The following is an 11,579-nucleotide window of genomic DNA, read 5'->3' as shown; positions in this document are numbered from 1 at the left end:
CTTCCGACAGTTCCCTTCACTTCTATTCAATTCATAGCACATATCCCTTTACTTTCCCTCCTTCCTCTGGTACCTCTCCTCTTTGTTAAAGTGATCCAGATACCAAAGGTAAGTTTCGAGCTAAAATTAAAACTTATTCCACCTCTTCGAATATCATGATCTCCTGATACAAAAGGAAAGTTTCGCGAATAAAAATTATGATACCACTTTGCTCATCACATTCTCCCGATACAAGAGGTAAGTATCGAGATTCAACAATGTTGCAAATCGTCCCTCTCAAAACTTCAACAATGTTGCAAAGCCAACGATGCTGCAAATCACTCCTCTCGAAACTTGAATAATGTCGCAAAGCCAACAATGTTGCAAATCGCCCCCCGAAATTTGAACAAGGTTGCAAGTCAACAATGTTGCAAATCGCTCCTCTCGAATTTTCAACAATGTTGCAAAGTCAACAATGTTGCAAATCGCTCCTCTCGAAACTTGAACAAGGTTGCAAAGTCAACAATGTTGCAAATCGCCCTTCTTGAAATTTCAACAATGTTGCAAATCGCTCTTCTCGAAATTTCAACAATGTTGCAAAGCCAACGATGCTGCGGGTCACTCCTCTCGAAATTTCAACAATGTTGCCCCGCTCGAGACTTCAACAATGTTGCAAGTCGATTTTTCGGATTTTGTCACATTTTGCCGAACTTTTGAGTTGCAACTTTGTTGATTTTGAGCAGCGTCAAGTTCAACAATGTTGCAAATCGCCCCGCTCAAAATTGTGATGGGAAATGTCGGATTTTTACTCCTGGTATTAGGAGAACATGATATGCGAAGAGGTAGCACGAGCAATCTCGGGTACGTATCAAAATTAGAGTTATTGCTATGTGTTAGGATGTTGGTAATTTTATACTAGCTGCGCCATCTAGCGGCTACAGTAACAACTATGTTCACTTGAAGCTTGATCGCTTGATCGGAGATATTTCTTTTCGATGTAAGAAATAGGACTTTGCAGGAAATAAAAGGACTCTAGAAGGACGTAGGACCTTTGAAGAGAACGTAAGAGAACTTTAGGAGAATTTCAGTAAAAAAAAACCCAAAATCTCCGAAGAAGTACTTTGTTCTTTATTATAAGAAAATTTATTTGCTGATCTTATTTACAATCGAAGTTACAACTTTATACATCTAGCGATGGCAACGAGTAAAAAACCATTTATGTTTTTCTTGTTTTGATTGATTGCAGTTTTACAAATTACTTATGGACATCTATGTTATTCATTTTGATTTAAAACTGATATGGAATACGTCAAGATTAATTGTACAAGAATGATAACATGCAAATATATCATCTAAGATACATTGTTCTTTTCTTTATTATTAAGAACTATCTATAGTCATTTTACTTTGCACTATTTACTATTTTTTTTTTATATTTAAACTGCTCAGAAAAATAGTATGTATTACTTATTTATCATATAATCTGTACATTATTCATTAGTTATAATTTGTACACTTGTTCAATACAGTTATTCTAATATAAAGATAAAGAATAATACAAACGCATTGAGAATTCTTTACATGGGAACTTAAAGTTTCCAATCCCAAGGTATACATAAAACGCCGTCGCTCATAACTGAATAATAGTGTGTCACCCATAGCATGACACCTTCTAGCAGGGGAGCTAAAACACGTTTGTGCAATAGTAAACGTTCGCAGCATTGTATCATCAGATCTGGAGTAATACTATCGTCCTTATTGAGGGTAGTCAAACCCAATGCTTGAACAGCTTTATCATGAAGTTCGTGTTCTATATGTTTTACGCTGCAATAAAATAGGATATAATACAAAGACATAAAATTTTAAAAGCAAATTGCAAAATAATCTTACTTATTATAGTGATGTAATCTTTTAGTGGCTTCTTCTAAATTTTCAGTAATAAAATTTACCAAAAGAAAACTTGGACACGAAGATGGAACTATAAACTGTCCAGTAGGAGAGAGCATTAAGGGGCCAGCTTCACTGAAAATAAAGTTTCTATTGTTATTTATATTTCATTTTAAATTTATATTGTAATATACTTACAAATGTACTAATTAAATTTTATTTGATACTTACTCACATAGGAACCAAAAGCAAATACATTACATATGAAATATTAAATACTTCAGATAATACTAACGCTTCGATTACAATTTCATAAGTAGATAAACTGGCTGGCCACACTTTTGGATAGCTTCGTCTTCCTCGGTAATCCGAGAGGGTCGTAGTAAACTGCCTTAGTTGGTGCTCGTACTGGCTAACCATTACCTTTGGCATGAATTTCCTGCACATAAAGAGTACCCTGAGCCTTACCGTCACTCAATTAATGTATTGTATTACGCACCGTCGACCAACTTTTATGTCAAGAAGTACTTGTGAAACTGCCTTTTCGAAAGCTGGTAATCTCAACAGTACAACATCATGCTTTTGAACGTTTTTGATTAGCTATAAAAAAAGATCCCTTTAATAAATGAAAATTTATTTAATAAATAATCTATAAAATCAACAATTTGTTCTTACATCGAGCCAATTGTTTCTGACTTCGCCTGAATTCAACATAACACTTCCCTCTAGACTAATGCCTGTATCATTGGCAAATACTAACGTTCTATTTTTTAATACTTCCATTGGTTTGGGATGATGTTCAACTAACGCCTTGAAAGCTAGTAAACAGCCTCTATAATGAGCTATATTCCATCCACAATCCCATGTAATATTTTTTAAACCTAATTCTGAGCATAATACGTTTTCTAGTTTTTGTACTTCCTCTCGAATTGGCCTACATGCTTCCAACTTCACATGTACTTCGTTAATATGTTTCTCTAAATATGCCCTAATCAATAACATTCAATTTAAAGTTTTGAACACAAGTTTTATCTACTTAAATAAGAAAATATGCTTGATACTGATCTTACTTAAGAGTATCTGGTTCTAAATTAATTTTTCTTTTCATTATAATAGACGCATAAATAGGATCATCTTCTAAATCTGAAAAATCTATGTTTTCCCCTGCTGTTCCTGTTCTTTGCCAGAATTTCGATCTATATTTTGTAGATTCTGATGGCTTTGGTTCTTCAATTTTATCTACAAACGTAGTTGGCAGATCGCACGTTTTCAAAATAGAGAGTATAGTTTGCCTCAGATCTTTCTCTTTTAACTGTATTTTTACGAGAGTGAATTTACCAGCCTTGACTTCTTTTTCATCTTTAGAGCGTAAATAAAATGGCAAAGTGGTAGGCCTTACGGGTCTTTGTTGTTGTAAATTTTCTATGATTGAGCTTAATTGTTTCAAGGAATTTTCATTTACCGTCTGGAAAATTCAAAGAACATTCGAAATAAAATTTATAGATAAATATAAACGTCAATAATGTTTATGTCAGTATGTATGTACAATATTATCATTGCACTTCCTTTGTTCTATAAATAGTTTTAAATATAATCAAACGATAAACTGCGTTGCCGACGCGCAGTCGATCGGAATCGTTTACTATTTAGAAATTCTATTTCGCACAAGCTATTCAACATAAGAGTAATACTTACTCTTTGAGTAGGATATTGTCCAAAAAGATCAGGGTGAACTGTAAAATAAAACGGTCGAAGTGCGGTGGAGACTTCGCCCGTACTCAAAGCCCTCACTGCATCTCTCTTGTAGAAGCTGTCAAACGAAAAATGAAAATACTCATACGATCTAATTATTTTATCGTCATTTAATTATAACCAATTCGCTCACCATCTCCCCAGTGCACAAATCATTTTGTTGTTTACCGTAATGTCATTACACGTTCATATCACACGATGGTTTACGAGCTGAGACGCGATAAACATTGTATTTATCACTCATCGAGCTAAACAAACACCCTACTACGTGACATACGACTAACGAATACGAGTCTGTAAGCTCGTTAGTCGCTGAAAATGATCTTTTAAGGTCGTATTACACTTCCTAAATGTTTAATATATAACTTCTTCCTACTGACCGTTCCTTCTCCATGTCAGTATGCAAAGTCGGTATAACATTGGACTTGAACCTCTTTCTTTTTGCCTAATCGATGGTGGGAACTACGTATAGTCGTTATTATATATATATATATAATGTACATGTGTGCATGACGTGCCATCAAATATAAATAAAGAGTTACGTTTGATTAGCGAAACAACAGTATTGTGTAATAAATACATACATTAAATTTATAATAATTTTTTTTTGTTAATAGAAATTACAATTTTCACGTTTCATTTATACGTAATGTTTGTGCATAATGCATTGCATTGTGTTATCAGTGCACCCATACATGGCCAGTCACATTTGATTGTGTACGAAACCAGCTGTTTTTCCATCTGTATGCGCAGGGCCGTCTCTATAAGAAAGGAAACGAGACGCTAAGGCATATCAACAAAAAAAAAAAGAAAACAAAGTTTTTCTATTTACGAGCGTAATATATCGCATAAATTATTTACGTTGTTAACTCTGTTGTAATTTTGACGAATATTTAAATAAAAGATAAGATGCATCTGTTCCGTTCTTTGTTCGACAATTCGAAATGTAAAAAGGAAATTATATTTCACGATGGATAAATACAAGCTGGTCTGAATAACTTATTTATCGAATAAACATATCGTTCGTAGTTTTATTATTCGAATGAAACTTTGTCCACCTTTGATTGTTACACATTACATCTTGAAAATCACCTGTCGGTATTTGATTAACTTTTTGCGGCACAGGAATTTTATTAGTTTTTATTTAAACTATTATTTCGATTACATTAGACCTGTAATTTTGACCACTATAATTGGTTCGAATGGACGAATTGTAGAGATAAATGGATGCATGAATGAACAATTCTCTGGATAGTCGGCCAAGCCAATCACTGTATCGTAAAGATTTAACAAGCTTTTTAGTTTAAAGCATAGAAAATGAATTTTTAAATGGACTATTTCTGCTTACCACTTCAATAACTCATGTCACATCCGCCCATAACAGTCGTGTTTCATTTATTTTTAACTTGTAATGCGACTTAGAAGAAACATCTTGAAGAAATTGCGTCGGGACGCTAGTAATTCTAACGTCGGCCCTGTGTAGATGTACAGAGGGAATGGAGAAAGGAACTTATAGAAAATATAATACATAACTCCGATAACTGTTACAGTCTAATTGGTTATTTGTTTGTGACTGTGGCTTAGTCACAGGTGGTCAGTAATGACTGACATGCATTGTGGAGTCCTGAGTGGCTCTAAACCAGTGGATGATTAAAACAATTGTCAATCGTCCAACAGTCGCTATCCGCTAAACATGGTTTTTAGGAAAGCACTTGCACGTGTCATATGTGTCAATATCTAAATAAAACATCGACGTGTCTGTCAAAATGTAAATAATTTAGATGTTTTAAGTGCGAATGTATTATTGATCAACTTCTTTTGAAGTCTTTTTACGCAATTTTGTAAGTATAATGTGATAAAAGTCTGTTTAAAATATGTAGTTTATAAACAAATCACAGAATTTAAGAGTCTTGATTGTAAGAATCTTTATATAAAACCTTCTAAATACTATATATGAACTTTCGGTATATTATTGTAAACATATTTTATATTACAATGTTTACTATTGTTATTTAAAAATTATACCATTTATATTTTTAGCTTCGCAATGTCGTACTCTATTAATAGACAACCCTTGTTAGGGGGTGCATCAGACAGTGAATTTGAAGATGATTTGGAAACTGAAGTTGACGATCCAAATATTTCTGTGCCTGATGAGAAACCATTTTTTAAACAATATGAACCTTGTGATAGGTAACAACTTTGTATTTATAGTACTAAACAAAATTTTATATAATGATTTATCTCACTTAATAACCTTATGTATTGTTTTGTTGTTAAGGTATAATCTTGCATACATAGTTTTTTATTTACTTGGAATAAATACCCTGATACCATGGAGTTTTTTCATTACTGCTGATGATGTAAGTAACAAATTTATCTATTTAATACTACTAATTATATATGTTTGTACTTAATTTTATTTTATAGTATTGGATGTACAAGTTCAGAGAAATAAATGAAAATACTACAAAATATTTGAATTACACACATGTAGAAAATTTGGAGAAGAGAACTGATCTACAAGCTAGCTTCACATCATACTTAAGCATAGCAAGTTCTATACCAAATACATTCTTCTTAATTGTAAATGCACTTATTAGTAAAAAGTAAGTATGCACTTCTAAAAATCCAGCAATAATAATAATAGATATAAAAAAGTACAAATTTTGTGATTTTACATTACATGGAAATATATTTTAAATAATAGGGTTCCTTTAAGAATGAGAATGGTGGGCTCTCAGTGTACAATATTGTTGTTGTTCATTTTGACAACAGCATTTGTTAAAATTAATACGGATAAGTGTAAGTTACTAGAAATTTAAGCATTTAATATGAAATTTTATATTTTTTCTTCAAATTAAATTATCAATTTAATTTTTAGGGCAAGATGCATTTGTTGCAATTACTTTGACCACTGTGGCAGTTGTAAATGGTACATATTGTTGTAAGAAAGAAAGATCAGTCTCCCAAAAAATTGTAATTTTGTAGTAACAACATCTTTTTTTTATAGCTGCAAGTGCAATTTTTGGAGGAAGTTTGATGGGTATTGTTGGTCGTCTTTCACCAAAATATATAACTGCTATGTCAAGTGGACAAGCTCTTGGAGGCATATTTACTGCTATCACGGAAATTTGTTCTCTTTGGATTGGTGCTAGTCCAATACTCTCGGGTCTAGTATATTTTATCATTGGAGATATCATTTTACTTTTATCATTGATTGCTTATATACTTTTAGAAAATACGGTAAGTGATTTAACTTATTCCAGCCAGAGATGAGCAAAATTGAATCAGAATTTCGAATAGTAAATACATAATAAAAATATAAAATAAAATTCTATTTCACGTTGAACGACTAAAATTTTCGATATCGCAAACAAACTGCTACACGGTATTTTTATTAGTCACCTATTCGTCATTGCAGATCACTTTTGTCTATCTCAAATTCTAGCAAATATACAATAATACTTCTGGCACAGCTGTTTTATAATATGTGATAAGTGGCTTATGATAATGACACAGTCACATACAAATTGTAATCCGCTATATATGAAACATTTAAGTGAAATATTTTTTTTTTGCTAATGAATAATGTTAACATTTTTTTAAAGAGGTATTTTAAACATCACATGTTGGAAAAAACATCTGGAACCATAGAAACGAATTTGTCGATAACTGGAGAAGTAACTTTTCCACTAAGTACTTCAATATCTTATACGCGTATCGTTAAGAGAATTTGGCACTATGGTGTTAGTGTTTTTCTAGTATTTTTTATAACTCTTTCTGTATACCCAGCAGTTACAGTGTTAGTAGAAAGTCAATATAAAGGGAAGGGTTCTGCATGGAATGGTAAGTCTATACTTAAATACTGTACGATTTATCAACTTCTAATATTTATATATATTTTTACAGATATCTACTTTGTACCTGTGGTGACTTATCTTATTTTTAGTATCGGCGATTATGCTGGAAGAATATTATCGGGCATACTGCAATGGGTGTGTATAGAACATATAACTTATCTTTAATATCCTAATCCTTTTTATTACAAAAGCAATATAAAATAGTTTGATATTCTTTTAGCCGAAAAACAGACCGTGGTATGTTGTATTGTTAAGTGTAATGAGAGTCATTTTTGTACCAGCTCTCATATTTTGTAATGCACAACCCAGACATCATCTTCCAGTTTACATTTATAAGGATGTTTATTATATTTTAATAACTATAATGTTTGCCATTAGTAATGGCTACCTGTGCAATTTAACATTTATTTTAACTCCTACGTAAGTATCGTAATATTAAATAGATGTATCAATAGCGCAATCACATTTTTAACAAAATATTTAAACAGAGTTGTAGAATCTCAAGAAAAAGAGATGGCATCTGCTATGATGGGAGCATTCCTTGGAGTGGGATTAACATCAGGAGCTGCGATTAGTGTGCTCATGGTCAAAGTGATTTAATCTTCATTATTAAATGCAGTAGATATTCAAATGATACCGCACATTAATCTCACTGCCTATTTTATATTGGAGTTAAATAGAACCACACAGAATTCAACTATGCTAAACTAAAAAATAATGGAATTATTTTATATTTGATGAATTTATACTTTATAAATGTAATGTTTGATACTTTGCATGTATTACTTAAGTATTTCTTTTAATATTTTGATAATCAACTTGACCATTCCGTGAATGTATAAAATGTTTTCAATATAGAATAAAAAAAATTGTATGTAGTAGATTTTAAATATACATATAACATATAAGGATTGCGAATGATTATACATGGAAATATGATTCTAGTCATAAATCTTAAGAACGTATTTATTTTTATGGATTCAGAATACAATAAATTATAATGTTTCAACCCATGGAAAAATTAACTAAAGAAATTTCCTAAATTATATACATATGTTACACTGAAGACAATAGTCTATACGAATTGTAGCAAATACAAATAAAATTATGTCTTTTGTGTAATGTTTGCTTTTAATTATATACACATAAGAAAAATGCTCACTTATTGGAGCACGCATGTATCTCATGAAGGATACTGTTTGTGTTTACTAGTCAATGGAACAAAAACAACACTAGTAAGAGACTTTCTCTTGACTCTTCCATCCATTGTTTTGTCAATCTGAACTAATGTTTGATCTGAATTTTCGGGACCCATTGGTAATACTAAACGTCCACCAGGAGCTAACTGATCAATCAACTATATGGACAGTATTGTAATTATTAAAATAAATGTTTAAAATATGTATGAATTATTAAAAAAATCTCTTACAGCCTGTGGCATTTCTTTAGCTGCTGCTCCTACATGAATAGCATCATATGGTGCTTTTTCAGGATATCCTAATCTTCCATCTCCAACTACAATATCACATTGTTTTACAAAGAAGAAAGGTTTTTGACATACAGTAAGTCCTCCACTTCTACAATTCTACAACAATGTACTTTGATACACAATTTTATGTAGTTCCAAAACTTAGCTGAATTTGATCTTTCTATTATCAATACAATCACTCACATTTTTTAAATTACCTTCTTATTGGAATGCAATAGACTGGGATTTCACAATGTTAGTGAATTCAAGAAATTAAGCATCAAAACCTATCTACAAGCATAATTATAATATATGCCATCACAGACTATACATTCCTAATGTTAAAGACACCAGATATTCAAGGACTTTTCATATGTAAAGTACACACAAAATATGTACAAGGAAATACAATCACTTATGTACAAGACTGTGCAATTTGAGGACTTGCTGTATCGAAAAAGAATATCAATATATTTATATTATTTAAGAAGAAATTACCAACTAATTCAATACGACCACTTTGAAGTAATTGTGGATTATCCCTTTTAATGTTTTCCTCTGCAAATGCTTTCAGTTCTGGAATATGTTCGATACCTATAGTCAAACCATTTGGTCCTATCATTGTTGCCATGCATGCAGTCAAATATCCAGATCCAGATCCAACATCCAATGCTCTTGCACCATTATGTAGTTTCTCTTCAAGTATTTCCAAAGCATATGCATGCTAAAAGATTTTAATTTGTACAGATAATTTGGAATAATTATAAAAAATATGAATAAAAACATTATTCATATGTTAATTATTAAGGAATATACCATATGAGGAGCACTTATGGTAGCACCATAACCGATTCCTTGTGGAGAATCTACGTATGCATAACTGGGATGAGAGTAATTTCCTCTGTCTACCGAAGACATTGCTTCAAAGACTCTTTCAGATTTAATTACTCTTGATCCTAACATAAAAGTATTAATACCTTCAAATTTGTTTGTTTTTTTTTTATAAGAGAATTCCATTTACAACACTTACTTTTAAGATGTTGTATAAGATCGCTGTTACTTTTTGCATGAAACCTACCAGACCAAGCCATTTCATATGCAAATACCGAAAATAATAAACTTATTAGTACAAAAATAAAACACGGCAAGTTTTGGGACTGAATTTTGAGGCCGAATTTTATGACTCAAGGCACTCGACAATTTTTTCCTTGAAATGTTCGAGATCACTAGTAAACTTTAACGAATTTGTCAATTTAATGAAATTATAGGTTACGTTCTAAAAAAGTCAAGCAGAAAGAATAAATTTGTGATGTAAGTAATTTTACGAATACTTGAGCAATATTGAGTAACAGGTGGATTGAAAGTGCAATTTTTCATAGGACTCGAAATCACGTCTAAATATACAATTTTCACACAAACACAATTTTTTTACATTCACTTGCAGGTAACGTAACAATTATGTTTTGGTTACGTTCAGTTACGTTGAATAAAGTGCGACACACTAAATTTGAGAGCACAATATGTGTGCTTTACTTCATCTGCTAAACTGTTGCTTTAAAGCTTCAAATAAAAGAGATTGCAGTATATGATCATGGATATAACAAACTTGGATTCAGTAGCTCATTAATTACACTACAATCTTTGTATTAGTTACATTGTCAATACGTTATTATTGTTTGATATCTATGTCAATATTGCTTTTGTCACTGACAAGATATAAGCTAGATTGGAGTCTATGAAGATTTGAGTTCTTTGAACTGAAGTACTACGTTCTCGTGAAAAATTAGTGCTTTGCAGCGCACTCTATGATTAAGAAACGTAAGTTTATGAATCACTATTCAAAAGAATCTAGTCGGTAAAGTTAACAACTGTAGAATAATCGTCTTTAGTATTTTTCTAATGTATTTTAAACTCTTTTTACAAAAAAGAATATACGGAATATGTGTTACGATATTAAGAACCAAAAGAACGAGAAATGGTTGCAACACACCGATTGTAGAATCAAAATTTTGATTTTGTAGAATCCTTCATTTGAAATTCGTTCGAACTGATCTTCAACTGTCATGGTGTCGATCGCGCGCCGATAGAATGTTTTCTTGCACTCAAATTTCAACTGAACATTGTAACAAAAATAAAACACAAATTTAAAGTAAATGCGTTACAGTAAATATGCTCGTATTGCAATTGAGCAGTAGTCGAACTTCAAATATATTATGAAATATTGTAATTTAATTCACAGAGGCACAATCGACATCAAATGGAGAACAGAGAAAAAGCGCGAAACGATAGAGAGAAAACGAGAGTAATAATGGTTATATGTGAACAGATAAATAGTACATACCTGGTTATATCGCGAAACTTCCGCATAGATCTTATCGCGTCAACTTCCACGGAACGAATGACGATCCTTCGCTCTTAGCCATTAGGCGGCGAAATAGACGGCGGTAGGGAAGAGGGTAGGGAAGGGAACTAATTTCTCGATAAAATTTGTATTTCTAAAGGAAAGGTTAAACCTCGTTGTATTATCGTATCTCGAATAATATTATTGATACATGTGCTCGAGGGGTCTCAGGTAGAAACTGAGTTTATAGAAAAAAAAAACAGGGATATCATTCTGACTTGTTACCATT

The 11,579-nt window shown here is 31.8% G+C and overlaps 3 protein-coding genes across 4 annotated transcripts; 1 reads left to right on the top strand and 2 right to left on the bottom strand.

Moving 5' to 3' along the window:
• Positions 1-1,084: 1,084 nt before the first annotated feature.
• LOC128889335 (T-cell activation inhibitor, mitochondrial) lies at positions 1,085-4,008 on the bottom strand. 2 transcript variants are annotated; one of them, XM_054146880.1, is made up of 8 exons: positions 3,752-4,008; positions 3,562-3,676; positions 2,937-3,331; positions 2,542-2,854; positions 2,366-2,466; positions 2,162-2,323; positions 1,870-2,001; positions 1,085-1,803 (listed from the first exon to the last, which is right to left on the bottom strand). In XM_054146880.1, the coding sequence occupies exons 1-8, from the start codon at positions 3,772-3,774 to the stop codon at positions 1,569-1,571; spliced, it is 1,476 nt and encodes a 491-aa protein (XP_054002855.1). In that variant the 5' UTR covers positions 3,775-4,008; the 3' UTR covers positions 1,085-1,568. The 2 variants fall into 2 exon arrangements, with proteins under 2 accessions (XP_054002855.1, XP_054002856.1); XM_054146881.1 differs by having other exon boundaries at positions 2,162-2,305; positions 3,752-4,005.
• Positions 4,009-4,812: 804 nt separating this feature from the next.
• LOC128889337 (equilibrative nucleoside transporter 3) lies at positions 4,813-8,575 on the top strand. Its single transcript, XM_054146883.1, has 11 exons — positions 4,813-5,459; positions 5,659-5,811; positions 5,900-5,981; positions 6,049-6,227; positions 6,329-6,423; positions 6,503-6,553; positions 6,632-6,864; positions 7,230-7,467; positions 7,531-7,616; positions 7,702-7,901; positions 7,970-8,575. The coding sequence occupies exons 2-11, from the start codon at positions 5,666-5,668 to the stop codon at positions 8,079-8,081; spliced, it is 1,422 nt and encodes a 473-aa protein (XP_054002858.1). The 5' UTR covers positions 4,813-5,459; positions 5,659-5,665; the 3' UTR covers positions 8,082-8,575.
• Positions 8,430-10,689, bottom strand: LOC128889342 (protein-L-isoaspartate(D-aspartate) O-methyltransferase). The gene is made up of 5 exons (XM_054146891.1): positions 9,980-10,689; positions 9,766-9,905; positions 9,448-9,673; positions 8,911-8,996; positions 8,430-8,838 (listed from the first exon to the last, which is right to left on the bottom strand). The coding sequence occupies exons 1-5, from the start codon at positions 10,038-10,040 to the stop codon at positions 8,665-8,667; spliced, it is 687 nt and encodes a 228-aa protein (XP_054002866.1). The 5' UTR covers positions 10,041-10,689; the 3' UTR covers positions 8,430-8,664.
• Positions 10,690-11,579: the final 890 nt, after the last annotated feature.

Source organism: Hylaeus anthracinus, unplaced genomic scaffold (genome assembly GCF_026225885.1).
Source record: "Hylaeus anthracinus isolate JK02 unplaced genomic scaffold, UHH_iyHylAnth1.0_haploid 11997, whole genome shotgun sequence".
Classification (NCBI taxonomy): Eukaryota; Metazoa; Arthropoda; class Insecta; order Hymenoptera; family Colletidae; genus Hylaeus; species Hylaeus anthracinus.
Note: the sequence above shows the minus strand (reverse complement) of the source record. Positions and strands in the feature narration are given on the sequence as shown.

Coding starts and splice junctions, on each gene's coding strand:
- LOC128889342 (XM_054146891.1), bottom strand. CDS start 10,040: ATGGCTTGGTCTGGTAGGTTTCATGCAAAAAGTAACAGCGATCTTATA. Junction 9,906..9,979: donor TCTTATACAACATCTTAAAA/GTAAGTGTTGTA, acceptor CTTTTATGTTAG/GATCAAGAGTAATTAAATCT. Junction 9,674..9,765: donor CCATAAGTGCTCCTCATATG/GTATATTCCTTA, acceptor AAAATCTTTTAG/CATGCATATGCTTTGGAAAT.
- LOC128889337 (XM_054146883.1), top strand. CDS start 5,666: ATGTCGTACTCTATTAATAGACAACCCTTGTTAGGGGGTGCATCAGAC. Junction 6,228..6,328: donor AATGCACTTATTAGTAAAAA/GTAAGTATGCAC, acceptor TTTAAATAATAG/GGTTCCTTTAAGAATGAGAA. Junction 6,554..6,631: donor CACTGTGGCAGTTGTAAATG/GTACATATTGTT, acceptor TTTTTTTTATAG/CTGCAAGTGCAATTTTTGGA.
- LOC128889335 (XM_054146880.1), bottom strand. CDS start 3,774: ATGATTTGTGCACTGGGGAGATG. Junction 2,855..2,936: donor TTAGAACCAGATACTCTTAA/GTAAGATCAGTA, acceptor GTTATTGATTAG/GGCATATTTAGAGAAACATA. Junction 1,804..1,869: donor AGATTACATCACTATAATAA/GTAAGATTATTT, acceptor ATTTTATTGCAG/CGTAAAACATATAGAACACG.